Source organism: Symphodus melops (assembly GCF_947650265.1).
Source record: "Symphodus melops genome assembly, chromosome: 21".
Lineage (NCBI taxonomy): Eukaryota > Metazoa > Chordata > Actinopteri > Labriformes > Labridae > Symphodus > Symphodus melops.
The window spans coordinates 7,989,584-8,016,622 of record NC_136711.1 but is presented as its reverse complement, the minus strand read 5'-3'; the positions used below and the strand labels follow the sequence as shown (position 1 = coordinate 8,016,622).

General features: G+C 39.9%; 3 protein-coding genes across 7 annotated transcripts; 2 read left to right on the top strand and 1 right to left on the bottom strand.

The window, feature by feature from the left end:
• The first annotated feature begins 231 nt into the window (after positions 1-231).
• pms2 (PMS1 homolog 2, mismatch repair system component) lies at positions 232-7,213 on the top strand. 3 transcript variants are annotated; one of them, XM_079334084.1, is made up of 15 exons: positions 239-607; positions 1,153-1,295; positions 1,919-2,005; positions 2,093-2,195; positions 2,288-2,471; positions 2,907-3,074; positions 3,608-3,705; positions 3,796-3,895; positions 3,999-4,083; positions 4,175-4,327; positions 4,448-5,294; positions 5,385-5,552; positions 5,641-5,741; positions 5,841-6,010; positions 6,874-7,213. In XM_079334084.1, the coding sequence occupies exons 1-15, from the start codon at positions 594-596 to the stop codon at positions 7,015-7,017; spliced, it is 2,565 nt and encodes an 854-aa protein (XP_079190210.1). In that variant the 5' UTR covers positions 239-593; the 3' UTR covers positions 7,018-7,213. The 3 variants fall into 3 exon arrangements, with proteins under 3 accessions (XP_079190209.1, XP_079190208.1, XP_079190210.1); XM_079334083.1 differs by having other exon boundaries at positions 232-607; positions 1,156-1,295; positions 5,641-6,010; XM_079334082.1 differs by having other exon boundaries at positions 234-607; positions 5,641-6,010.
• A 584-nt stretch (positions 7,214-7,797) lies between these two features.
• Positions 7,798-16,660, top strand: rsph10b (radial spoke head 10 homolog B). The gene is made up of 17 exons (XM_079333871.1): positions 7,798-8,059; positions 8,173-8,248; positions 9,936-10,004; positions 10,653-10,826; positions 10,909-10,994; positions 11,077-11,197; positions 11,326-11,502; positions 11,587-11,692; positions 11,799-11,914; positions 12,705-12,894; positions 13,005-13,110; positions 14,187-14,266; positions 14,722-14,870; positions 14,964-15,068; positions 15,168-15,320; positions 15,739-15,829; positions 16,130-16,660. Exons 1-17 carry the CDS (start codon positions 7,866-7,868, stop codon positions 16,312-16,314), a joined length of 2,178 nt encoding a protein of 725 aa, XP_079189997.1. The 5' UTR covers positions 7,798-7,865; the 3' UTR covers positions 16,315-16,660.
• Positions 16,661-16,710: 50 nt separating this feature from the next.
• On the bottom strand, positions 16,711-26,775 carry dlgap5 (discs, large homolog-associated protein 5). 3 transcript variants are annotated; one of them, XM_079333867.1, is made up of 19 exons: positions 26,627-26,775; positions 23,992-24,248; positions 23,675-23,862; positions 21,834-21,908; positions 21,708-21,744; positions 21,545-21,631; positions 21,323-21,415; positions 21,088-21,162; positions 20,415-20,452; positions 20,108-20,319; positions 19,748-19,921; positions 19,327-19,415; positions 19,061-19,221; positions 18,867-18,968; positions 18,463-18,724; positions 17,801-18,366; positions 17,530-17,695; positions 17,114-17,157; positions 16,711-17,000 (listed from the first exon to the last, which is right to left on the bottom strand). In XM_079333867.1, exons 2-19 carry the CDS (start codon positions 24,227-24,229, stop codon positions 16,893-16,895), a joined length of 2,715 nt encoding a protein of 904 aa, XP_079189993.1. In that variant the 5' UTR covers positions 24,230-24,248; positions 26,627-26,775; the 3' UTR covers positions 16,711-16,892. The 3 variants fall into 3 exon arrangements, with proteins under 3 accessions (XP_079189993.1, XP_079189994.1, XP_079189995.1); XM_079333868.1 differs by having other exon boundaries at positions 20,415-20,449; XM_079333869.1 differs by lacking the exon at positions 17,114-17,157.
• Positions 26,776-27,039: the final 264 nt, after the last annotated feature.

Sequence of the window (27,039 nt, the reverse complement as noted above, 5' to 3'; positions counted from 1 at the left end):
TCACACAATGTAGGTGTTTGACGTCACTGGATCAAAGCTAAAGAAAAATGATTTGACGAAAAACAAAATTCAAACAAATTGTAAAACACATGCCAATACAATGTTAACTGTTAAATGGCAAATTGTAAAAATAAAAAGGCATAAAACAAAGATATAAATGTACGTTTAGTACACTACAAGACAACTGCACATGCTCCCTAACCTCTCGTTTAGTGATGCAACGCCATAACGATTTAGGCAATGCTTTTACAATACTTTTTAACATATTGCAATTGTACGTGTTTTTATCATTCTTGTATTTTGAGTGGTTTCTCTTTACGTTCTCAGCAGTTTATGTCGGTATCTTTATTAGTCCAACTGCGCAGTTTTGCGCAAGAGTGGTGCTCGAGAAGAACTGTGTCCTCGCGCGGTACTTGTGCACCTTTTGTGTTTACAAATCTGAACGTGACGTTGTGAAAAGTCTTTGCATCTGAATTGTGTTACAGTAGGACAAACAAAAAAGTACGGACGGCTACGTGCAAATTGGTGTCTCGTCCTGACTGTTCTTAGTTCCTTGACCCAACTTCAATGAATTCCTCGTGCTTGCTTTGAAGATGTCTGATGCCTGGTAAGACAGCTGCCATCCCATTTATTTAGCTTACATGCAAATGTTTGTTTTCCCCACTGTAGAGGCGTTTCTTCTGAGAGTTTGCCACTGACGAGCTGACACACGAAACATACTTTTAACACATACGTTTGCTCTTATCTAATCAAGTTTAACACTGAGATAAAAAATCTGAACAATAACATTGTAATGTTGTCAACATTAACTTGTGTTTTCAGATTGTGGTCCTTATACACACTTTGTAAATGTAAATGTTACTGTCTCGTTACAATGTAGGCGTATACCTTTTTATTGATTATTAGTCTACTTCAACAGACATGGAATGTAATAATGTATTTCCAGTGTCTTAAGTTGTGCGGATTCCCTCACTGCATAAATACAATTATCCAGCTATGATTAGGATGCCTGACATTTCCACTGTAATCATGTACTTATCATAGACCAAAGAACACTGAGTTTAAGTAGATCCTTACATCCTCTTATCTATGTAGCTGTTCATTTGTATGAAGTGTGTTATTGAGTTGCCTCTTTATTTTTATTTTTCTCAGCAGCTCTGAACCAGCCAAATCCATCAGGGCCATTGACAAACACTCAGTGCATCAAATCTGTTCAGGACAGGTGGTGCTGACTTTGGCCACTGCTGTCAAAGAGCTGGTGGAAAACAGCATTGATGCAGGGGCCACTAATATTGGTAACTATTGATTCATGCAAGGAACTGATATACTGGGGCAATTACATAACCACTTATAGAAATAGAAATCCCATTTCTGTTTCTGTATTTATTATGCACATAATGACTCTTCCTTTTTCTGAGTTCTGTGTTTTAGATTAACTTCTTACTTTCTTCAGATTGTGTGGTATTGTTAATGTGAAACAATATGCAACCACACTACTCATGTAATCGTCATGATTTAAAAACATTACCAGTGTAGTTCAGCAAAAATATGATTGAAGTACTAAAGCTTATCAATGTTTTTTTCACAACCCATCAGAAAGCTGTGATAGGGCTTCTCTGTTAGAATAACAACAGCGGACCAGCTGTTATGGTACTACTACAGCGCACCCTGTAATAACCAACATTACCTGACACACAGTGAGCATGCCACCTTTCATTCATAGTTTAAGGTTTATACCCCACCTGTCACTCATAAGAGCTACAGCGGTAAATGCTGAAAACATAATCATTGTATCATCGTTGAATAACACGGGCCCTACGTTTACTGGTCGAGTAAAATAGATACATATTCAGGAATTGAAAAACAATCATTTTGAGCTTTTATGGAAATGGATGTATCCCATTGTCTCCTGTTTCAGATGTGAGGCTGAAGGAGTGCGGAGCTGAACTAGTGGAAGTGTCAGACAATGGCAAAGGAGTCGAAGAAGCCAACTTTGAAGCATTGAGTAAGTGGCCTTCTTCTTATCAAATTTGTCTGTAGAAATAGTCCTGATCTTTGTGGTGGCGTAAATCTTGATTTGTCTGTTCCACAGCTTTAAAGCATCACACATCAAAGCTCCAGGACTTTTCTGATCTAATCCATGTGGAAACGTTTGGTTTCAGAGGTGAAGCTCTCAGCTCTTTATGTGCTCTGAGGTAAAACACATAGAACAGCCTCTTTCATTTGATCTGTACGTTTTAAATGATTTGTCTCCTCACCTGCTAAAATCCCATCTGCCATGCTGCAGTGACTTGGGTGTGGTGACGTGTCATGAGTCCAGCCATGTCGGGACCAAGCTTGTGTTTGACCATAAAGGCCACCTGGTGCAGAAGTCACCTCACCCCAGGCAGCAAGGCACCACCGTCAGCCTGCAGCAGCTTTTCTACACCCTGCCTGTTCGACACAAGGAGTTCCATCGTAATATCAAGAAGGTCACTAAAGAATCATTGCTATGTTTCTGAGCAGTCAACTACTCACACACAACACATCAGACATTTTATGTCAAGGATTTCATTGCTTTTTTGTTTCACCGTTTTTCCTGTGTTTTTGTTTTCTTGCATCAACTTTGTACTAACGTGAGGTTAACTGTCTGTGAAAGTGATCGTTCATATGTTGTATATTATTAGACTGTAACAGAGAGAGGGTGTATTTGTTTTCAGCTTGGGAACCAAGAAGTGGTAGATATCAGATTGTCTATGGTTACATGTTTTAGTTTTAACAATGCCCATTTGTCCTTTATTGTTTTCTTAAAGGTTTGACTTCCTAACTGTAACACAGTAAAGAGGCAAGAAGCAGCCAATACTTTACTGATGTAACTTTGTCGTTTATCTTTAATCCTAAATATGTGATTGTTCTGTATTTTTTAGGAGTACGCCAAAATGATACATGTCCTGCAGTCCTACTGTATCATCTCCACAGGAGTGAGGATTACTTGCTCGAACCAGAACGGGCAGGGAAAGCGCAGCACCGTCCTCGGCACCAGCGGAAGCCAGAGCATGAGAGACAACATAGGAGCCATATTTGGACCCAAACAGGTTTGAAACTTCAGTCACAGGTTTCTTAATGGTTTCATTTTTTTATGAAAAAAAAATGATGTCACTAGAACTAAGTCATCTGTCTTGTTATTTTTATTTGATATACTTTATTAGTCTCTGAGGGGAAATTCTGGTTTGCACTCTGTTATTGAGAAAGACACACAGGCCTGAATCACGCACATGCACAAACACGACCTGTGGACATGCATTAAATGGAGAGATATCAGAGTGCGGTGGCAGCCCACATTAGATGCCCCCTGAGCTGGTGGGGGTCCGATGCCTTGCTCAAAGGAACCTTGACGGTTCCCGAGAGATGGTCTGGCACCTCTCCAGCTACCGGACCAACTTCCACATTTTGGTGTGCATCGGGACTTGAACCGGCAACCCCTGGTTCCCAACCCAAGTCCCTACCGATTGAGCTACTGCTCCCCCAAATAATAATTTCCCCAGTTTTCAAAGTCAGTGTTTTTGTGAAGTTCATTCTTTTTGGTTAATTTAATGTTCAATTAAAATGTTGAATATTTCTTCTGCAGCTACAGAGTCTGCTGCCTTTTCAGCAAGTGTCTCCGACAGAAAATGTTATCGAGGAATATGGGCTCAAGGAGGTAGAACTCCCAAAGCAACTGTTTTCGTGAGTCACACCCTTTTCTGTATTACCTGAACATGCCTTCTCTTAAAACAAAGGGCGTCGTCTTTTCTAAGTAGGAAAGTGTTTTGGCAGCATCACAGGGTTCGTGTCCAGAGGAGACCATGGTGTTGGGAGGAGTGCCACAGACAGACAGTTCTTTTTCATCAACAACCGGCCATGTGATCCTCTTAAGGTAAACATCTGCACTCTACAATTTATTGGTAGTTCGTAAGCAGGACATGTTTTAATTTGTATTAAAAGTGTGTAATTTAATTTGTGCATTTATTCATTCACAGGTGACCAAACTTGTGAATGAAGTGTATCATATGTACAACAGACATCAGTATCCATTAGTGGCTTTAAACATAGCCGTTGCCTCTGGTGAGAATGTCATCCAAAGCTATTTCTAAATCACACAGACGTTTTTTTTCTGTCCCACATGAATTAGAATTCCTTCTTTTTGTCACTTCAGAGTGTGTGGATGTGAACGTAACCCCCGACAAACGACAGATTTTCCTTCAGGAGGAGAAACTCCTGCTGGCTATTCTTAAGACTTCTCTTATTAATATGTACGAGGCTGGAGTCAATAAGATCAGCCTGAACTTCACACCCATACCAGGCACAAGTGAGAACAAATCATTACATTTAGCCTGCTACACAACACATGGGATATTTATCCTGTTTACCTTTACCTTTACCTTTAGTGCCTTTTTTTAAAAACTTGCATTTTTATTTTCTTCTCTAGAAACAACGTCTGCATCTGATATCTGTCAGGTTGTGGTGTCTAATGAAAAGATTCAAGAACCTGGAGCCGACATGGAGTCCGTGGTTCAGAACCCAAAGTCGTCTCTAAACCTGGCCGGGCTTAAAGCTGCTTTTTCAAGTCATCACAGCTCGAGTTTTGTGAACAAATCGAGTGTGATGAAAGCTTCCAACTGTGGACCAACACAGAAAACTTTGCAGACTTTTTTCAAGGGCTCTATTAAACCTCCTACCTTCAATTCAAGTTCAAACTCTCACTTAAAATCCACTAGAGACCCAGCTAAATGCTCTCCAGGGAGAGAGTCAGTGCTGGAAGGGTTCAAGTACGGAAAGATGTCGGTCGTTGATGGAGATCCTAAAAAAGACGGTGATGTGTTGATTAGCGACGTACCAACCCCACGGATACAGTCTCCTAAACTATACTCGAACACAGCCATCAATGAAACATTTAAAGAAACGATCGAAAATACTCACAGTGTTTCTGAAGACCTGGAGGTACAGATTGAGCCTTGCACTTTAAAGGACTCTTCCATGAGCCCAGATGCAAAGAGGGCCAGGACAGAAGAACCACCTTTTGCTAAAGAACCAAACTCAAACAGTTTTTCAAACCATTCAGAGGGGTCCGCCTCGACAGTGGACGCTCCAGTTTCCCTGCAGAGAAGAACGGTGCCTCTCCAGTTCTCTTTCCAGGAGCTTGCAGGAAGGCTGAAGAGGTTACAGGACCAACAGAAACAGAGGAACAAAACAGATCTGCTCTACAGACGCTTCAGGGCCAAGATCAACCCGGGAGAAAACCAAAGTGCTGAAGAAGAGCTCAGAAAAGAGATCAGGTAGAAATCTATTCATATAACTAGTACTGATTAAACCTGCTGCTTATATTAAAGTGGCATTTCCTTAACTGAAGATGATCTTTATTTCAGTAAAGATATGTTCAAAGAAATGGAGATCATAGGTCAGTTTAACCTCGGCTTCATTATCACCAAACTCAACTCGGACATCTTCATGATTGACCAGCATGCAACAGACGAGAAATACAACTTTGAGATGCTGCAGCAGCACAATGTGCTTCAAGGACAGAAACTCATATTGTAAGAATCTGAAGCTTGTTATTAAATTTACCCTTGTAATTTCTTGAATTGCTAGTTACTGATCTGCTTTTCTCTCTTGTAATTTTAGGCCTCAGAAGCTCCACCTCACTGCTGTGAGTGAAAATGTACTGATGGAGAATATAGAGATATTCAGGAAGAACGGATTTGAATTTTTAATCGATGAAGACGGTATGATCTCATTCGATCTCAAGCTCACAACAGTTATTTTCCATTCTGAAAATTACAAATACAAAAGTAACTTTTTATTCTTTTTGATTCTGACTTCAGCTCCGGTGATGGAGCGGGTTAAGCTGGTGTCTTTGCCCACCAGTAGAAACTGGACGTTTGGCCCAGCTGACATCGAGGAGCTCATCTTCATGTTGAGTGACAGCCCAGGAGTCATGTGCCGACCATCCCGCGTCAGGCAAATGTTTGCCTCCAGAGCATGTCGAAAATCTGTGAGTTTACACTCAGCTGCAGATTTCACTTACAGTCATACATTATGAACATGAAGTGTCAAATTATCTAATCAATATTGTTTACTTAAATATCCTTTGGAAAAAACATTTCTATTTCTATTAATTAATTATAAACTTGTGTAATAGGGTTGGGACTCACAGGGTAACTCATTCAATAAATAAATAGAATGTCATAAATAATACATGATAAACAATACACGATATGTTGCCCATCATAAGGATGATATCACAATGAAGCGATTCTGAGATAATTGATATTTTGCAAAACATATTGTGATACATTACGAGATCTGATTAAATGTGTAGTAGTTTTTTATTGTAGTTTATAGTTTTGCCTCCTATTATGTCAGACACTATCAGACATTATCCTGCTGTCTTTCTTTAATGTATTTAACCGTGTGTCCACTTGTTGTTTTTTCAGTTTACTTCAGTTCACATGAACCTTATTAAAGTCATAAACGCCACCATGAGAGATCATGAAGAAGTTAAAGGATGAGAGAAATTGGCAGGAAAATCTGTTTAGAGTGGCTTTTTTTTCCTTTTCTTTTTTAGATTAAAATGTTGATTAACTTGCACCAGTGATTTTACAAATGTGTCAAATAAAACGAGTCAGGAAAAATGTACAAGGCCACATCAATATGTTGTCCCACCCTAAGCATGTGGATATCTTAAAAAACATTATCTAAAATAAAAGGATAGAAGTCGAAAATGTAAGTGATCTTAAATGTAATTTACCTTTAAAAAAAAGTATTATTAGACCACTTTTTCTTCAGATTTTTGAACAGGTCATTGAATTCTATTACCTTTGTTGTGATACGTTATTTGATGATGCCCATCTTCAGGTGATGATTGGCACTGCTCTGAGCGTCAGTGAGATGAAGAAGCTTCTGGTTCACATGGGGGAGATTGAACATCCATGGAACTGTCCTCATGGCAGGCCCACCATGAGACACCTCGCCAACCTGGACATGATCTCATCAGACTGAGCACTTTCAGGATGGACCTGTTGAAGAGCATTACTTTTCTAGTTCATTTCTGTTTAATATCACCAGTGACTGAATGCTTTTTCACAATACTTGTTCAAAATATTTTTGATCTTATTTTTATTTTGAATCCCATTATAACAGCTTTTAGTTTTTTTACAGCTCATTATTGGGGAGAAATAAATACAATATGTTTCAACATGTTGAAATCTTTTGATTTTTACTCTCATAGAATTCAGCTGACGGTTCACTGTTTTTAAACTACTACACTTATATCACACTGTCAAATAATATATGCTGATATTAGCAGTGAATTTGCATTTATCAGAAGCTAAACTTACCCTGAAACAAATCTGGTCAGCTGTATAGAAAAGGAATTTATCATTTATGTTTCTACTGCATTGACAGGGGGGACCAAGAGGGGAAGGTTTTTTTTTTTATAGTTGTTAAAAAACAAACCAGTGTAGGAATTAAGGGAAAGAAGGCAAAGGCCAGACCCGAACCCGATTTGCAAGTCCTAAGGAACATGAGCTTGAAGCACCGCCAGGCCAGCAGCGTTTAAAGCATTATTCTAACTTAAGAATTGCCTAAAGCTGCCAAAAAATAAAATTGGATAAAAATCACATTTACTTTTTGTTTTAGTGGTGTAGATTGAATAAAAAAATAACATAAATGAGGCATTACTTGAGCACAAGCCTCCACCTAAGTAGCCCACACTATGTTTACAGAAGATACGGAATGACAGTAACACCCTTTTTGGCTGACAAAGGTTTCCGTAGTCTCAGCGTCTTTTCGGTTTCCATGGAGAGGATCCCAGTTGACGTTGACACGAAATTACTAGATGGTGAAAAATGACACACAGAAAGGAAAAGAATAAATCTGCGACGAAAGGAGATATACAGAGAAATAAAGAGACACGAACGACACAGGAGAGGAGCAACAGAACAAGGTTGTCGAGCAACTTTTATGGCTGGACGGAAGAGGAACAGCCCGAGAAAGATGACATTCATGAACTCCCCTCTCTTATTAACTTAACTGTACAGAGGTGAACTACAAATCACAACAGTATTAATAATAATGATAGGTAACTTTACTAAGGTGTTTTTGTATAGTCACGTAGTAATAATACTAATAGCCTGCCATGTGTGTCCTTGTCAGATATCAAGGGGAAACATGTGAAGGCCAGTTTGATGGAGAAGGGCTCGCTTGTTTTGAAGGAGGACATGTGTACAAGGTAACCTGACTGCTTATTACGCCATAAATAGAGACACGTTTGATTTTACACGTAACCCTTAGATGCACCTTTAAAATACTTACGTTAAGTAAGTACCCTTCGCACTAAAAAGTGTAAATAAAAACTCAAGCTCTAAAATTTTTATAAATTATAGGGTTTTTTTAGGTTTTTTTTTTTATAATGTTATGAACCTGCATCAGTCCTAATCATACATATCAAATGTTGATAAATTTGTTTATTTTTTAACCCTTAAATTGCCATGTTTTTGTCATGATGCAACCCTATTTTATGGTCTAAAATACACAAATGATTTATTTTCAATATACTTCATGAAAACTTGATTATTTATGGCTTGATTATTGCAGCCTGGTATATGTCAAAGATTAGCAACACAATTTATTTATATGCATTGTTATTTTTTGTTCAGTTTCAAATACTCACACTATGTACCCTTCACACTAAAATGTGTAAATAAAAACTCGAGCTATAAAAGTTTTATAAATTATAGCTTTTTTTTTGACAGTGTTATAAATCAGCATCAGTCCTAATCATACATATCAAATGTTATTTATTTATTTTTTTAACCCTTAAATTGCCATGTTTTTGTCATGATGCAACCCTATTTTATTGTCTAAAATACACAATAAATGATATATTTTCAATATACTTCATGACAACTTGATTATTTATGGCTTGATTATTGCAGCCTGGTATATGTGAAAGATTAGCAGCAACATTTATTTACATGCATTATTATTTTTTGTTCAGTGTCAAATACTCACACTATGTAACCTTAACCCTTTACCATATATGGTAAAAATGACATCATCAGGAAGGGACTCCCTCAGAGCACACACTTAAAGCCATGCTTCAAAAATAGTGATTTGAATGGGTTTCAATGCGCACTTTTTAGTGCGAAGGGTGCTTAATGTGAGTATTTCATGCTATGTTGTTTACAAAATGCTAAAAATAAAAAATGCATGACAAAATTATAGAACACTCAAAAATGCACAACCTTGAATACATCATCAACAATATGCATGAAAAAAGGATAAAATATGCAAGAAACAAAAAGTCAAAAACACTAAAAAGTGCAAAGGTGCGATAGAGGGTATACTAAATGTATACTTGATGTGGTTTTTAACTACAGTATAACATTTAATGAATTGTGATTTGCATAAAGGCTGTTGAAATTGTAAATGGTTGAAAACTTTAATAAAAAATAAACTAATAGATAATGTTCAGTGCTGATATTTCAATGGTTTGCCTTGTTAGAGCCCGAAATTCAACTACCCGAAATTTAACAACGACTCGAAATGTTATTTAAAAACAATGTAAGAAAACCTAAAATGTAACTGGTCGATAATGTCAGAAAGGTCTGAGCCCAAAACGTTATAACTCCAGTTATTACATTATTTTTGATTACATTTTGGGCTGTAACAATATTATAATGTATCTTGATTATTTGAATCTATGTTTGTATTTCTAATATTTATTTACATTTAACTGATTGTGGAAAGAAAAAATATATACATCTCTTCCTCAAATGCAATGAAATGAATTTTGCAAAATGCTCCAGAAATGTGTGAATGTTCTCTGCTCCAGAAATGTGTATCCCTAAAACGTCTCTTTTTGTATGACAATGAAGAAAACTACACATTTAAGTTACTGCTTGTTGTTTCTAAAGGGGATGTTTGCTAAGGGGCTCATGGATGGACGAGGTGTCTTCACTTGGGCAGGTGGAGTGAAATATGAGGTAGGGCACAGAAATGACAAAGGCCGCTATTATAAGCTTAACGTTTAAATGTTAAAGTGCAGTCTATGTAGGTTTTCGGTCATCCAGGTTATGGTAAATCCATACCTTGATCCAAAGGCAACTGGACTTGGTAGAAGATCTTGAAGATGTGAGCCCAACAACCCAGAGAAAACTGGAAGGGTTAATGACTCAAGGTGAAACTAAATTAACGACTCAGCTCGCAATTGTCATGTGAGTCATCCTTGCTCATTTGAATATTTGTGATCCACAGAGGCTTACATTTCTTGCTTGGTCCACCAGTTAGTTTAGAACTGAAGAATCCTTTCATAGGAGAGGTAAAACGTCTTCAAAAGCTTTAACCAAGTCCAGCTACCTTCGGATCAAGCTTTAAAATTTAAAGCGCTTTGTGTATATATATATATATATATATATATATATATATATATATATATATATATATATATATATATATATATATATATATATATATATATATATATATATACATACATATATATACACATATAAAAACATGGATCCTGTACATTAAAAGTAGAATGTTGGAAGGATGATAACATTATAGAAACTATAACATGGGAAGGTTGATTGCGGTGGATAATGCATGAGATAAATTTCTTATCTCAACAGGGAGAATTTGTCTGCAACCAGCCCCTGGGAGAGGGCACCTACACCTGGCCTGATGGCAGCTGCTATAAGGGGGAGGTATATTATGGTATACGCCACGGGACTGGAACTTACACATGTGCAACAAACAGTGTGTCATACATAGGGCAGTGGGAACGCGGCAAGCGGCATGGAAAGGTACGATCCACTAATTTATGGGAGCTTTAATTTTTTTCTTTCTTTTTGGGTTTTATATTTGAATTGGCTCTCTTTGTGTTAGGGTGAAGAGTATTACGACTCGGAAAAGAGGTCTTGGTACAAAGGAGACTGGGTGAAGAACAACAGAGAGGGATGTGGAGTGAGATGGTATGTTTTGAGTACCTAAGCATCTACATGATCTCATCTGCAGCGTGAGCTGTATTTAAAGGTTACATCTGTGTTTGACCAGCTACCCCTCTGGTAACATTTACTCTGGTGAGTGGAAGAACAACCTGAGACATGGTGAAGGCAAGATGAGGTGGACAAAACTGGGAGAGGAGTATGTTGGGATGTGGCAGAATGGAATCCAGGTTTGAAAGCACACAATGCACACAGAGTTATCATGTTGTATAAAAACGGCCCTGTTTCAAAAGTCGCTAAACACAAACAAAGGCCAGACAAAATTGTTGTGAATCGAATGAGCACTATTCTCTTGCAGCATGGACATGGCACACACATCTGGATCCTGAGGCGAGCAGATGGATCCCAGTACACCCAGAGCAACCAGTACACTGGGGACTTTGTTCAGGGTCAGAGGCACGGACAAGGGACCTTTAAATACGCCGGCGGTGCCATCTATGAAGGGGAATGGAGGGACAATAAAAAGCATGGAAAGGTGAGTCGATGTGCAGTATTACTAAACTATTTTCCTTCTTTTTATTGAAGTATCTGAATGCAATTTGTTGTAAACTGTTCACAGGGAAAATTCACTTACAAGGATGGGCGTGTTTTTGAAGGACAGTTTGTAAACGATCAGATGATGACAGATATCGTGAATGGAAAAAGAGCACCCACCCCTTTTTGTGGTAAACACCCACAATACGTGAGCTTTATGATCCGCCTCTCATGAAGGAGAGCAATCATTGTTTGGAAGTCTGGTACAAAAGCTTACAATGCATAATCTTGTTTCAGGTCCAACTCCCCTGCCAGGTAGTGATTCCACTACCTTAGGACCAGACATGACTCTGAACATTGATTATCTCCTGGATAAGATCCCAGAGAGAAACAGTCAAGCTGAGCGGGGACAGGTCAGGTCTCTCTTCACCCGCTTAATATCTCTGAGTAATATTTTTTCCATGTAATTATTTTCACCAAAGAAACTTACAAGAGAAGGAAGGTCATAACGTCCGATTGTTGCTCTGTTGTCAGACCATAGCTCTGTTTTTATTGTGTTTATTCTGTTTATTTATAAGTTTATGGAGCACAAAAAAAAATCCCAAATCTTTTTTATTCACTTTTCAATGAAAAAGTCATGCACAAATATTAAAAAAATGTTCTTGTTGATGTGCAAACGTTTCTTCATGTTATTAACACACATATTGATATTGTTAAAATGGTCATGTCTTTTAACTTTGCTTTAGACCGCCCATCATTAGATTCCCCTAAAAAAATATTGCTCTACTATGTTTCTTTTTTCTCAGTAAGATGTGAAACCACAACTGTATTCTTGGTCTTAGAGTACTTGGCTTGCCATATCTGCTGTTGAAGTTGCTACAAAGACCGACAACAGTGCACAATGCAATGACATAATGACATCTCCTCCAGTTCAGTTTAGTTCATTTAACTTAACGATATGCTATTATAATGGCAGACTTTCTTTGTAGTTCCTGGCTAATATGGCTGAAAAAAAGTACCTAAAATGCGTCAAATAAAGACAGACCAAAGCAGTACATTCACTCTAAAGACAGGGTTAAAAAGGTTAAAGTAAGTTAAAGCAGAAGAAGTGTAAATGCTTCAAACATTTGAATCTATTTTTTTGTTTCTTTGATTTTCCTCCTTGTGACTCTGAACTGATTCTGCGTCTCATGTGTGTAACAGGTGGAGTTTGTGGTGCTGAGGCTGGCCACTGAGCTCAGGTCAGTCTATAGTTTCTACAGCAGACTTGGCCAAGCTCTCTCTGCTGATAACACCTTCCTGCTGACCCGCCTGCAGCTCTGGCGTCTGCTCAAAGACTGTTACATTCACCATCAAGGCATCACTCTGACACAGATTGACCATTTTATCCCAGGTGAGAGGGGCCAACACTCTTCTCTTTAATTATCTTTATTCAGGGACAGGACATTCACACCTAGTCTGTTTTTTTTGACCAAATGTTTTTTACTCTCTGTGTCTAAACAGACTCCTCTGCATCAGGGCTACACTCTCCTTTCACCCCCATTCTTCTTCATGGGCTCCTCAGCTGTCTTGTCGCTGTTGCCTACCATGTCTACCATAAAGAAATGTTGTAAGGAACTATTAGAAAACTTTGCCTGTAGAAATGTTTGTATCCCTTTCTAGCTTATGTATCTATCCAGAAAATCTTATCCAGACATTGAAGCTTCCCATCATCTGTGGTTATGTAAGGGTTTGTTTTTTTGATTGAGAAAAATTGGTAGCGACTATTGAATTTATTGAATTTGAACTTATGGCACATATTTGATGTTTCCCTCAGGATATATTCTAATAACTTTGGACGTTCCATCAAAATATGTATGGTCTGGTACTGTGACAATCCAATTAGTCTGGGCTGTGATGTGCTAATTACAAACGTTGGAACGCCTAAAGGCTTAACTACCTTATAACTAAAATTTTGAAGTTTCATTCAGTTTCATTCTGAAAGCATGCAGTTCAGGGAATAGTTATCTGCAGCACTGAGCTTTTGGATTATTAGACTTTAACTCTATTAAACAAGTTGAACAGCTCATTATTTGACAAAGGTTGCATCGAAAGTGTGTTGACCTTTTGTATTCAGTGTTGGAGAGGAGAATTGAATTGTCTAATAACTAACAAGACAAGGTTGTAAAACCAGGTAACAAGATAACTGGAAAGCAAATGTGCAGCATTTCTGACCTGACAGACCATGAATCGAGCCAACAAGATTACAGGGACGAGGACTAAAAGGGGGATTACATCCTTTGTACCACGCAGCATTCAGCTGCTCAACAAACGGCGATCATACAGTATGAACTTGGCACTCTGCACTTTTATTGAACTTGTGACTTGAAATCCCTACATGTAATCATGTGAAGCTTTGATGATGCATTTGAATTTGTGTTTTCATGGGCTGTCTGCAATATGAGTTCCTTTTTTTAAATGTTTGTGGCACAAGGCAAATTCCCCTAAAGGCAAAAATGCTTTCATTCAATCAGCAGCTGTGGAGGTCATAAAAGCTCCGATTGAGTACTATATGTCGCTTGACTTACTTTCATTGAAAAAGCAATACGGGGACACAATATAACAGAGGACACCATTTAAATAAAAGCTTTTGTTTATCAATGCATTTTTGGAGAGGAGAAACATCCCTTCTTGTCTTTTCTGCAGGTCACAAAAGAACCTTCTGGCAGCCTGCTTTTCAAAACTGATGACAGACAACATCCTTCCTAATGCGAAGACTGTAAAAGGTGCAAACTATGTTGTATAGTCTGTATGAACGTGTGTGTTATATATGGTGGTTCAGGCTCCTTTTAGAAATGTGTTTTGGATTCAAAGTGTGCTCTTGAATTATTTTGTTAATTAGTTTGCATTGTCTTTGATTGTTTTTGTCTGCTGTAAAACACATCAAGTTTACATTAGAATAAAAAGTGCTACACAAACAAATAAATTAAAAAAAAGAATCAAATTTAGAAATATGGAAATGAAAAAAACAGGTTGGCTATTTGATTCAACTAATTGCAGAAGAAGGGCTAAAAAAATAATACTAAACAAATCTAAATAGTGAAAAAAAGAGCAATTACTCGTTTACAATGAAAGCCTTTTCTCAAACATTTCTCGTTTGTTTTTTCATGTATTTTGTCCGATAACCCACATACAGATACAGTGATAACTAAACTTATTAACTACAGATGTGCTTTTACAGGCTTTCTGTTCAGGCAAGCAGACTGTGCTGTGGTTGCATTTAACTACTTTCAGAAATGTTGGGAAATCTATCAGGCTTACTGCAAAGTCTTTGCAGCCTCCAGCAATGAGCAGACCATGACCTGCCGACAGCTGCTGTGGATGTTCAAGGTACAACCCTGCTCAAAGATATATCTTCATGGAAACAGCTTCTCCACATCATTTTCAAGGCATAGTGATGATTTGCATTGTTACCCCATACAGGATCTTCATCTGCTGGACAACAACCTGACAGTTGGGAAATTACTGGAGATCATCACATCAGAGAGCAATGACCTTAAAAACTCCTCCTCCTGTCTGGACGTGGAGGTCCGCCTGGAGTGTTTACACCTGTGAACATATTTACCTTTTATGTATACCTTTCCCCTCTGTTGTGTGACTTTTGTTGTTTAACACTTTTTACACCAGATAACCTTTCTGGAGTTCTTTGAGGTGCTTCTGGGCTCTGCTGAAGTGAAGTGTCAGCAGGTTTCTGTAGGTCCGATGGAGGGGGGCCAGTCATTGTCAAGTCCAGACACAGAGGCCAGAGCTGAACCAAGGCTTGAGGCTGGAGAGACAAAGGTAAAAACTACAGTCTATGAACGCCAGGTTTTTTTTTTCTTTTCTAAGTCTAGTTTTAGTGCAGTAGAAAATGTCCTTGGGATTGATGTTCTGAAAAATAAAACAGTTTCCAATCAAGAGCTTTCCGGAAGGTCAGGCATTGGTCAATTAAACTGTTTGCTTGATAATTTAGCGCAGCACTGAAAATATATTTCCCTTTTAGCAGTCATTATGTATAGTTCTTTACAGATAAATAACCATATTATGTTTAACTTTTTACATTCATACATATTTGCATGTGTAGTACATTTCATATTTCCCTACTGGTATATCAAATGTATGACAAAATGTGTCAACTTCACCCCCCCCAACCCCCAACCAACCCATCATCAGTCACAGAAAAAAAAGTTTGATTAGTTATATTCCGATGTCATCCTAGAGAGGAAAAACACCCGAGTCATCAGCCGCTGAAGAAGCCGAAAGTCAACCTGATGCCAAGACTGAAGCAAACAGCAAACCTTCATCTGCAGGTTAATTTGGTTTGGTTTTTTGGCTCTTTTAACTCATGTAGAAGGAAATGTGTATCATTGTGTTTAACTGCAGAGGGAGAATGATTTCATGTTCAAATAGCAAGAGAAGAGTAATAATGTTCAAATAGTAACACATACCTTGTCGACGTGCTGTGAGAATTTACTTATGATAGTAAAATCGATTCTAAAATGGGACGGGTTTTGCGCATTTTCCCTCCGAGACAAAGTATAAGCTAGGGGAAAAAAACAGTGTATGAAGTGATGATATAATGTGACATATTTCCCTCCTGTGCACTCAAGATGAGCAGAGGAGTGAGAAAGGGAAGCGAATGCAAACCAGAAGAGTGGAGGACAAAGGTTGTGCACTAGAGTTTTGGAGACAGACAGTCCATCAGTTCTTCAACCACTTTTTCTTCCCGGCTTGTGAACATGACCAGTTAGTGTGCAAAAAGATGAAGGAAGAGAAACTCTGCAAGGAATACTAAAAACACCCCTTGGAGAGAGCCAGGAAGTTCACTTCTACGAAAATTATAAAAACATATTAAAGACTTATTACACTGTTTACATTTTGTACGTTTTAAAAACCAAGCTCAACTTCTTATGCTTAAATACGTCCACCAGGTGGCGTCTTCAAACCTTGGTCTGAAGTCATCCCACTACTCAATGTCTCATTGTTTGTGCCTCAGACGTGTGTAATGAACGGTTGTAATGTGCTGTGCTACAGGTAGACGAAGCATCAGGGCTCAGAAAGCCTAAATAAGCTCAGAAAGAAACCAACCGTTTCCTAAACAACACAATTAATCCCCTAAATAAAGTGTGTATCAAATCCAATCCTGTGTGTGCTGGATTTATGCTTCAAGGTGAAAGAAGAGTATTTGTCATTGTTCTGTTGTAACTTAAACTTTAATCAGACATCATAAGACAAACTATTTTCCAGTCAAAAAATAGACTAAGGGTTAGCCTAACCCTAAAATATTGTAAGTTATAAAAGCAGTTGATACAAAAAGAGATTTAAAAAAAAAAAAAAAAAAAAAAAAGAAATGAAGAAATTCTTTGTTTCCTGTTAGAGGGGCGGTGTAAAGACCATGAGGTCACTTGGGCAGACAGACTGCCGTATCCGGTCCTTCAGGTCTGGGGTGAAGAGGAGCATTTCAGACTCTGCTGTCTGGACCTGAAAGATACAGCAACACAAAATAAAGTATGATTATAATTAATTATTGAGAGTTATGCTCATTTTTGACCATGCATTTTAAAAAAACTATTACAAAGTGAAAAACCCCTGACCTGTGGCGACTGAGGAGCTAATAGGAAAGACACCGACGGTTGTGCTGTGGTGACACAGAATGAGCAGAACAGTGAGTTAAGACAGTCAAATGTGTTCACCCTCACTTTCAAATCCATCCCAGCTGGCTTTGGGCAAGATGTACACCATGGACAGATCGCCAGCCAATCACATGGCTGACAATTATAGAGACAAACAAGCAGCCACACTCTGTTACCAACTCACTCATGCAAGGGGAGAACAGAAAGGAAAGGCACCACCTTGCAGCAATATGTTAAGATTTAAAATAAATTGTGAAAAAAAATAATAAAAAGGATCGACCACCAGTCTGATGTCTTATTAATATAATATCTGTTTTTAGGTTATTAGGTAGAAAATTCAGATGAGCATGCAGTGTGCCTTTGTACACCAGTCATACCTGGCTCTTGCTGAGTAATCATGTCTTCTGATTGACCTCTGGGACTCTCCATCTCTACATCCTCTGCCATGGGACACAGCATCTCTACAGCACTCACCTCCCCTGGCGATACACTGCATCTGTTTGTCGGCTTGAGGTAACGCTCAAAGTCCAAGCCTGGGATCTCCTGAAATTAACAAAACGTTTTTATGTTTTACAGCGAGATAAGACTTTAAATTATTGGCATCTAAACGCATTCAGGGTTCTAGAGTTGCTGTAAATTGTGTTTTACCTCGATAACTGAGCTATCTGGAGTGTGACAGACAGACTCCTGGGCCTTAGCAGCAGGAGGGGAGGAGGTGGGTGGCTGCTTGGGAGATTTGCAGGGTGACAATGTGAAACTCAGAGATGAGGGCTCAGGGGCCACGGGGACTGGAAGAGGGGTTTCGCCCGGAGAGAGGGAGACTCTTGGAGAAAGAGCGAGGTCATTATTGACTGTTTCAGCGGGTTCTTCTTGCTCCTCCACTACAAAAATAGATGGAAGTGGAGGCACAGGCGTAGCCTTGCTTTCCTTCACGGGGACAGGTGTGAAGCAGAGAGAGCCATTTACAGAGTTCTTTCTGTCCCGAGATGAACGGGGGGTCCCTCTCTGAGACGCTTGTGCTGGGGTTTGTTCCAGGGTGAGACATAAGTGGACGGGAGTGTGGGCAGGCCGAGCAGGAGAGGCAGCAGCGGGAACAGGGGTCTGTGCCAGGGCCATGGATCGACGAGTGACTCTTCTGGGTGAGAGGTGATTGGAGCAGGGCGAGGCCTGAGGGTGCACAGCAGCACTGAGACGACTGGATCTCCTCAATGAACCTAGGGACATGATCATATGAATGACACAGTTTGAGGTCGGAATGCTAGAGCTCAACAAAACCCCCTTTTAATGCTATATAAAAACCCTTCCTATACCTGGTAGTTTGGCAGGGCTCTCCACCAGGAAAAAGCCTCCATCAAAGACCATGGTGTCAGCCTGGTTGGCCTCTGCCTGAGGTTGAGGATCTTGAGGTTTCTGATTCAGGTTGTCCTCAGTATTCCCAGCATCCTTTGAAGCTCTCTCTGCCTCAGCTGCCTGCTGCTTAGCTTTCATGGCCGCCTTAATGGCAGCCAGACGAGACTTAGCTGCTGCTTTAGTTCCTGATGGTTTAGCAGGGGCGGGTGCAGCTGCCGGTTTCTGAGAAAACACAGGAAGGAATTATTCAAATTCACACTATTGCCCCTAAAAGAGTAAAAGCACAAAAACATGTTTGTGCTTTTACTCTACAATGAAGTTTATAAAAAAAAAAAATTAAAAAAAAAAGGTCCCTTTATCTCACCTTCACTGTTTTCCTCTGTCTCTGTATTGGTTTGAGCTCCTCCACCCACCCTCGGCTCTCTGCTTCTTTCAGAGTGTGAAACTTTTTGTTGACATCCTCTACCTGAAGAATGTTGGAAAAATACACAATTACCCTCCAGCTTGTCGTTGTTGTGTCTGAAACACCAAGTTGTTCCTCTGTGATGAGGCTATCACCTGGTAATACACCATGTCCCAGAATCCCTGCAGGTCCGAGCAGGTAGTGATCTTCTCTCCTCGGCCCAGCTCGCAGTCATCCACCAGACCGCTGAACTGGTTAAAGCGCTCCTTCATCAGCAGCCTCGCTTGGCCGACCACTGTACGTATAGTGTCTCTCACTGAACAGACCAGAGCAAGAAATACATCACACACACATTTAATGAAGAAAATATAGCCTCAGATTTAGGGTGTCAATATGCACATGGTAGAGAAAGCACACTCACTCTCCTCTGGGATGGATTCATCCTCCACTTTTGGCTCCCAATGTTCATTCATCGCTGTCAGTCTGTTGGTCTCGTTGGATATTTCTGACCTGAATCATTTGAAATCAATAAAAAAAAAAAAAAATTAAAATGTTGAAATGAATAAAAACACGAAAAAAGCATTGAAGTCCAGAGGACTTTTGGCCACGCCCCCTTGGGGCTGTGAAGGTTGGCCTAGAGGTTATTTACAATGAATACAATGTTTTTCTTTGTTAGTCATTTGTTCAGTAGTTTGTCTTCTATTTTTTTCTCACCGTTGTGTTTGGATTATTGATAGGCAGTATATAACCCAAAACGTGAACGTAGTCAGAAGTGCTGTTTGAGAAATGTTTAGGAAAAGGAGCGTACTAAAAAGAAAAAATAATAATAAAAGATACACTACCTGAAGTATGGCACATCATGTCTTGATTCCAGTGGGCTGACAGGAGTGGGAGGGGCCGCTTTTGGAGATGAACGAGGAGGAGAATGGCGTGGGGATTTAGGAGGGGACAGTTTGCTTGCCTCAGTCTGAGGCTCCTCATTGAACAAAGGGGCTGCTGGGAAACTGAAGCTAGAGCTGCAGAGAATGTAAACTCAAGTTTTAATCTCACAATATTTAGTTGGTAACTAGTCCTTCTGAAATGTATGGTACCTCATACATACTGCGCTGGAATGCAACAAAATAACAACGGTAAAGTTCTCCAGTGTTTTAAATATCTTCAAACAAGAAAAAAAAAAGGAAAGGTATCATACAAGAACACACCTTGGTGTGAGGAAAGCATCCGCTGATCGTGGAGTAAGTGGCTCAAACTTAAAGGACAATCCAGTTGGAGGCTGGAAGACAAAACCCTCTGGAGCAAAAGACGACGGTCCTTCTTCGGGCTCCACAGCAGGGGCAGAGTCGGCCTGACCTTGATCCACTGACATGTCTTCCTCTTCAGGACGAGGGGCCTCTGGCTCCTGAATCTCAGGTTCCTACACAACAGCAAAACAGAAAACTTATGAAATCAACAATTTACCAAACACATTTCATGTTTAGCAAACTTTTTAAAACTCACAAATATGCTCACCTGAGGTTCATCAGGCTGGACTGTGTTGATGGCAGCTGCTGCATATTTAAAAGAAGATTCAGAGAAATGGGGGGGTGGTTAAGTGACATCCAATCATTGCTCACTTCACGAAAGGTGATAAAAGCTCCCTATAATTGACCAAATTTTCACACTTTAGCCATTTCGCTCTGAGCTCTCTCTCTGGTTGGGGCGTTTAAATGTCGTCCTGCTGTGTTGCAGTTTTGTGAGATTTTTACAGAATCTTAAACATTTTAATGAGCTCACCGCTTCTCAATGAATCAGGGACCGAAAAGAATGAAAAAAAATGAAAGACTCAAGGCCGTAGTGTGAGTTTAAAAATATTTGATAAAACTGTCATCTACGATCAGACGAAACACAAACGTGAGCATCTAACTACATCCAAGCAACATTAATATTAGCTGTATATTCTATAAGCTAGGGGCTGGCTTATGGCTTTTTTACATCATCTTTTTGCTTGTTGATCAACTGATCTATCTGGATGATATGAAATATCAGCATTTTAACTCTATTTATGACATGCAAGCTGGCACAATTCAATACAACATTATGACGCCATTTAAGCTTCCCTGCATCAACATGTGACATCAGTGGAAAATGTCCTAAGAGTGATTTATGGTCAATTCAACAGCTCTGGAAGAACATTTTTGGTTACCTTTACAGTTCCTTTTTCTGTCAGAAGGGGGAGCCAAAGGTTTGACAATCGCTCTGCTCCTTGTGGTTCTCGCGTCTAAAAAGGTAAGAAGAGACTTTTAAAAATGTTTCACCTTTTTTTTTCTGATGAACGACAGAATCTTGCCGTATCTCTGCATCTCTGGTGACTTTAAAAAGTGTATCAAAAAAAAAAAAAAAAAGTTCCTTTAATTGTCGGCGTCACTCAGTGTGTATACCTGCAGCCGTGTCCTTGGGTTTGTCTTTCACTGCTGGAGCAGCTGTAACAGGAGGCCTGCAGGCTGATCTGGATGCTCGTACAACAGGCTCCACTACGGTAGGATGGCATGACACAGAGGCACAGATTGAGATGCAAATTAGGGAACACTATCGGGTGAAACAAACACGATAGCTAGTCTCAAGACCCAGTCAGGGGCCAGGACTTTCTTCTCATTAGTTACCTGCACACACTTTGGTTTTTGTCACAGGTGGTGCGGGCTTTGCAGTAACTGCCTTTGCCCGGTTCGATTTCTCCGCAGCAGGCTGAGCTACAGGAGGACTGAGAGATTAGAGCTGATACGCAACAGAATTAAGGTCTCCAACTTTAAAATAATGATAGTTTACCTTTCCTTGAAGCATTTGGATCCTGCAGCTTCAGAGGCTGAAGAAAAGCAAAGTGCATGTTAGCATCTGGTTTTAATAAAGGTAATAACAGAGCATGTTTGTGAGGCACGCAAGATGAGGTGGTACCCTATGCACTTCCTGCTGCTGCTTCATTGAACGGGTGACTCTGGTACTCTGGGATGGAGCCATGTTTACTTTTGTCTGAAAAGTAAAGTGTTGATTGACACCAGTCATTCAAATGTACCCAGCACCAGAAAGTTTCCATTTGTGTTTCAACTCTTGTCACCAACTTTTGTCAATATATACTCAACAAAAATATAAACGCAACACTTTTGTTTTTGCTCCCATTTGTCATGAGATGGACTCAAAGATCTAAAATTCATTCCAGATACACAATATTACCATTTCTCTCAAACATTGTTCATAAATCTGTCTAAATGTGTGATAGTGAGCACTTTTGCTTTGCTGAGACAATCCATCCCACCTCACAGGTGTGCCACATCAAGATGCTCATCAGACACCATGATTAGTGCATAGGTGTACCTTAGACTGTCCACAATAAAAGGCCACCCTGAAATGTGCAGTTTTTGCTTTATTGAGGGTCTGGGGACTCAGAACCAGTCAGTATCTGGTGTGACCACCATTTGCCTCATGCAGTGCAACACATCTTCTTCGCATAGAGTTTATCAGATTGTCAATTGTGGCCTGTGGAATGTTGGTCCACTCCTCTTCAATGGCTGTGCGAAGTTGCTGGATATTAGTGGGAACTGGTACGCGCTGTCGTATACGCCGGTCAAGCACATCCCAAACATGCTCAATGGGTGACATGTCCGGTGAGTATGCTGGCCATGCAAGAACTGGGACATTTTCAGCTTCCAAGAATTGTGTACAGATCCTTGCAACATGGGGCCGTGCATTATCTTGCTGAAACATGAGGTGATGTTCATGGATGTATGGCACAACAATGGGCCTCAGGATCTCATCACGGTATCTCTGTGCATTCAAAATGCCATCAATAAAATGCACCTGTGTTCTTCGTCCATAACAGATGCCTGCCCATACCATAACCCCACCACCACCATGGGCCACTCGATCCACAACATTGACATCAGCAAAGCGCTCACCCACACGACGCCACACACGCTGTCTGCCATCTGCCCTGAACAATGTAAACCGAGATTCATCCGTGAAGAGAACACCTCTCCAACGTGCCAGACGCCATCGAATGTGAGCATTTGCCCACTCAAGTCTGTTACGGCGACGATCTGGAGTCAGGTTAAGACCCCGATGAGGACGACGAGCATGCAGTTGAGCTTCCCTGAGACGGTTTCTGACAGTTTGTGCAGAAATTCTTTGGTTATGCAAACCAATTGTTTCAGCAGCTGTCTGAGTAGCTGGTCTCAGACGATCTTGGAGGTGAACCTGCTGGATGTGGAGGTCCTGGGCTGGTGTGGTTACACGTGGTCTGCGGTTGTGAGGCCGGTTGGATGTACTGCCATATTCTCTGAAACGCCTTTGGAGACGGCTTATGGTGGAGAAATGAACATTCAATGCCCGAGCAACAGATCTGGTTGACATTCCTGCTGTCAGCATGCCAATTGCACGCTCCCTCAATGCTTGCGCCATCTGTGGCATTTTGCTGTGAGACAAAACTGCACATTTCAGAGTGGCCTTTTATTGTGGACAGTCTAAGGTACACCTGTGCACTAATCATGGTGTCTGATGAGCATCTTGATGTGGCACACCTGTGAGGTGGGATGGATTGTCTCAGCAAAGCAAAAGTGCTCACTATCACACATTTAGACAGATTTATGAACAATGTTTGAGAGAAATGGTAATATTGTGTATCTGGAATGAATTTTAGATCTTTGAGTCCATCTCATGACAAATGGGAGCAAAAACAAAAGTGTTGCGTTTATATTTTTGTTGAGTGTAGTAAACGGGGTCATTCTTGAGTCCTCTCTCACCTCCTTAGCTCTGGTTGAGGCAGCTGGGACCAGGGGCAGAGAGATAATGGCAAAGGAGTCCTTAGGATGATAAAGTCCAGTCTTAAAAACCTGTTTCCGCTCAAGTTCTCTCCTTTCTTTCTCCTTCTCAAGAGCCTTACGCTCTTTCCATCTCTCCAGCTGTTTCAGTCTCTCTTCTACTGCCACATCTGCAGGGAAACAGGAGTGTGGGCACAAATGAGTACAATGAATTTATTGACATAATATTGTACATCTTTTCACAAGGAAACAGCTGATAATTGCTGTCAACTGTAGAAGTAGGAAAAATGGAGTCTTACTTTTTGCAAGTTTCGTCTTGTTGTGCGTCTTCTCCTGCATGATCGACATGTTTGCCATCGCGATGGAGGCGTCCAGTGACGAGACATCTATCTCTGGGACCTGGTCGAGCTGTCTTCTTGAATTTACAGCCCGATCACGGTTCTCCTTCTGCGACTGAGACCTCCTGCGGGACATTTTTACCCTCAGCATTGACACACTGTTGTCCCGCTGGCGCAGGTTAGCAAATCGAGAGTCCATGTTCAGGTATCTAGAATTACTGGGGAGAAGAAGAAAAGATTTGTTGTTAAGCAGTTGTTGAAAATGCATGATATTGGAGGTACATACATAAAATAGAAACAGATCTAAACAGGACTTTAAAATGCGTTAAAAATCTTAAAAATATAATGTGTTTCTGTTGACAGGACGTTATCGTGAGACAAAGTGTGAAATGTGACTTGCACCACACAGCCTTTAACAACATAAAAAAAGACATCATACAAAGATATACACACATTTGATGCCACAGATCAAACACCAAACAAATATTCCAGACTCCTTAGAAATTAACATTTAATACAGTATTAAGAGCCATACTCAATTTCTGGATCAAACAGTGTACACAAGAGTTCTTCATTCAAACATAGGACCCTGGAGCTCAGGTTTGATGATAGCTGTTCACATTCAGTGAAAGGTGGGCAGTCTTAACCAACTGGTACGGTAACAGGAACTCACTATTCAGGACTCCAGCAAGTCCTCGGGGGCATTTGCCACTCAGGACACTAAAATAGCAAACCCTCATATAAATTACATTTTAACAAAGAAAAACGTTTACTAACCATCCAAACTAATGAATCATATCCACCTCTGTTAACACAAATTAAACTGAAACTCCTTTTACATGTAAAGGAAGCAGTTATACCTCTGGAGGCGTGTCTGTTGTCGTTAAGGTAACCATAAACGTACAGTAAAGTATTTGAAGACTCTGCGATTTTACAAGTTCTCCCACTTAAAAAAATATGGAGTCTGAAATGTACATTGTAGATGCATTTCCACTGTGAGAGACAAAGAAAATTAGGAAATCACATTGTATGATTTTGAAATATTTTTTTTGTATTTCATTGTGGCACATACATATTTGAACACCGGAGAAAATCAGTGATAATATTTGGTCCAGAAGCCTTTGATTGCTATTACAGATGTCAAACATTTTCTGTAGTTCGTCCTACCTAGTAACCACCTTCATTTTTGCACACACTACAACAGGGATTTTGGCAGACTCCTCCACTTTGGATTTAGGTCTAGAGACTGGCTGGCCACTCCAGAACCTTGATATGCTTCTTACTGAGCCACTCCTTGGCTATCCTGGCTGTGTGCTTCGGGTCATTGTCATGTTGGAAGACCCAGCCACGACCCATCTTTAATGCTCTGACTGAGGGAAGGCTGTTGGTCAAAATCTCGCAATACATGGCCCTATTCATCCTCTTCTTAATACAGTGCAGTCGTCCTGTCCCTTTTGCAGAAAAGCATCCACAAAAAGTTCTATTTTGGTTTCATTTGACCACATGACTTTGTCCCATGTCATTGACCAGCTCTTCCTGTTGACTTCTGGGCTGATTCCTCACCTCTCTTATCATCAGTGATACCCCACGAGGGGAGATCTTGCATGGAGCTCCAGTCTGAGGGAGACTGACAGTCATCTTTAGCCTCTTCCATTTTCTAACAGTTGATCTATTTTCACCGAGCTGCTTGGCAACTGCCCAGTAGTTGAATTTCCCTCGGGATCAATATAGTAAGTAAGTGTCTATCTGTCCATCCATCCATCAATCCCTTTCCAGCCTACAATGTTGTCTCTGGTGTCCTGTGACAGCTCTTTGGTCTCGCTCATGGTAGTAGATGGAGTCTGACTGGCTGTGGGGTTGACAGGTGCCTTTAAAAGAGCTCAAACGGGTGTGTGGAGTAGAGGTGGACTTTTTTTAAAAGGTAGAGTAAGAGGTCTTTCAGAGCCAGAATTCTTGCTGAGAGCCAGGTGTTCAAATACTTATGTGCAGCAATAAAATACAAAGAAATCATTTAAAAATCATATAATGTAATTTCCTGAACTTTAAAAAAATCTGTTTAAAATTCTGTCTCTCACAGTGGAAATGCCCCAATGATGTAAATTTAAGACACCTCCATAATTCCTAAATGGGAGAACTTGCCTTGTCGCAGGATGTTCAAATACTTATGCTCCTCACTGTTTAAAGGTCACATATTCAGTATGTTTTGCACACAAACAAAATAACAACAACGTAGAGGCAAACTTAAAAGGATAAAGCGGGCCAATGATACCAGTAAACAATGACTTATAAAGAAAGTTTAAAAAAGAAATTCAAATCTGGTACCAAATAGAGCCGTTATATCCTGGCTAATACAACTTCCATTAACGTTTTCACTTTGATCAATCCTTCACATAAAACTATCAAACTGTAGCCAGTAAAACTGCAATACAGTGAATTAATGTAAATGCAGAAAGTATAATTAACAGGTATACCCTTGCCGTTAACCAAACACCGTGAAACGACAGGAAGCCACGAACTAACACAACGTTTGTATAGCCGTTCAGTTACCTGCCATATATCGTCAAAGCCAAATTAATCTAAATATAATTCATCTTACCTATCTCTTATTCCTAAAACGACGAGCTTCCTCTTCTTTGTATCCCCCCTAAAAAACCTAATCTTACTGCACAACGGACGGACTGAACTATTTCAGCCTGAACAACACAACAATCATGGCGGTTGAGGTTTAAAAATTGCATTAGACGACGCGGATTGGCTGCAAATCAGACTGAATTAAGAGCGCCAATTGGTTGATGTTCTTCTTCTTCTAAATGTTTTTGTGTTGCAGAATGTTTGACACTACCCCCTACAGGTATACATTTAACACTTCGCAACAAGCTGCCTCTGTTGAACTCGAGTTTTGTCATGGATTTTATTTGTCACATAGTATTAATAGGGATGTTTACCCTCAATATAAGATGACAGGTGTGATTGTACCTAGAACAAACAAAATGTATCATGGTTTTATTC

Coding starts and splice junctions, on each gene's coding strand:
- pms2 (XM_079334082.1), top strand. Junction 4,084..4,174: donor AAACATAGCCGTTGCCTCTG/GTGAGAATGTCA, acceptor TTGTCACTTCAG/AGTGTGTGGATGTGAACGTA. Junction 5,295..5,384: donor GAGCTCAGAAAAGAGATCAG/GTAGAAATCTAT, acceptor TCTTTATTTCAG/TAAAGATATGTTCAAAGAAA.
- rsph10b (XM_079333871.1), top strand. CDS start 7,866: ATGACACACAGAAAGGAAAAGAATAAATCTGCGACGAAAGGAGATATA. Junction 10,827..10,908: donor GCGGCAAGCGGCATGGAAAG/GTACGATCCACT, acceptor TCTTTGTGTTAG/GGTGAAGAGTATTACGACTC. Junction 14,871..14,963: donor AGCTGCTGTGGATGTTCAAG/GTACAACCCTGC, acceptor TACCCCATACAG/GATCTTCATCTGCTGGACAA.
- dlgap5 (XM_079333867.1), bottom strand. CDS start 24,229: ATGGACTCTCGATTTGCTAACCTGCGCCAGCGGGACAACAGTGTGTCA. Junction 19,922..20,107: donor GATGCTTTCCTCACACCAAG/GTGTGTTCTTGT, acceptor CATTCTCTGCAG/CTCTAGCTTCAGTTTCCCAG. Junction 19,222..19,326: donor TGAATCCATCCCAGAGGAGA/GTGAGTGTGCTT, acceptor TGGTCTGTTCAG/TGAGAGACACTATACGTACA.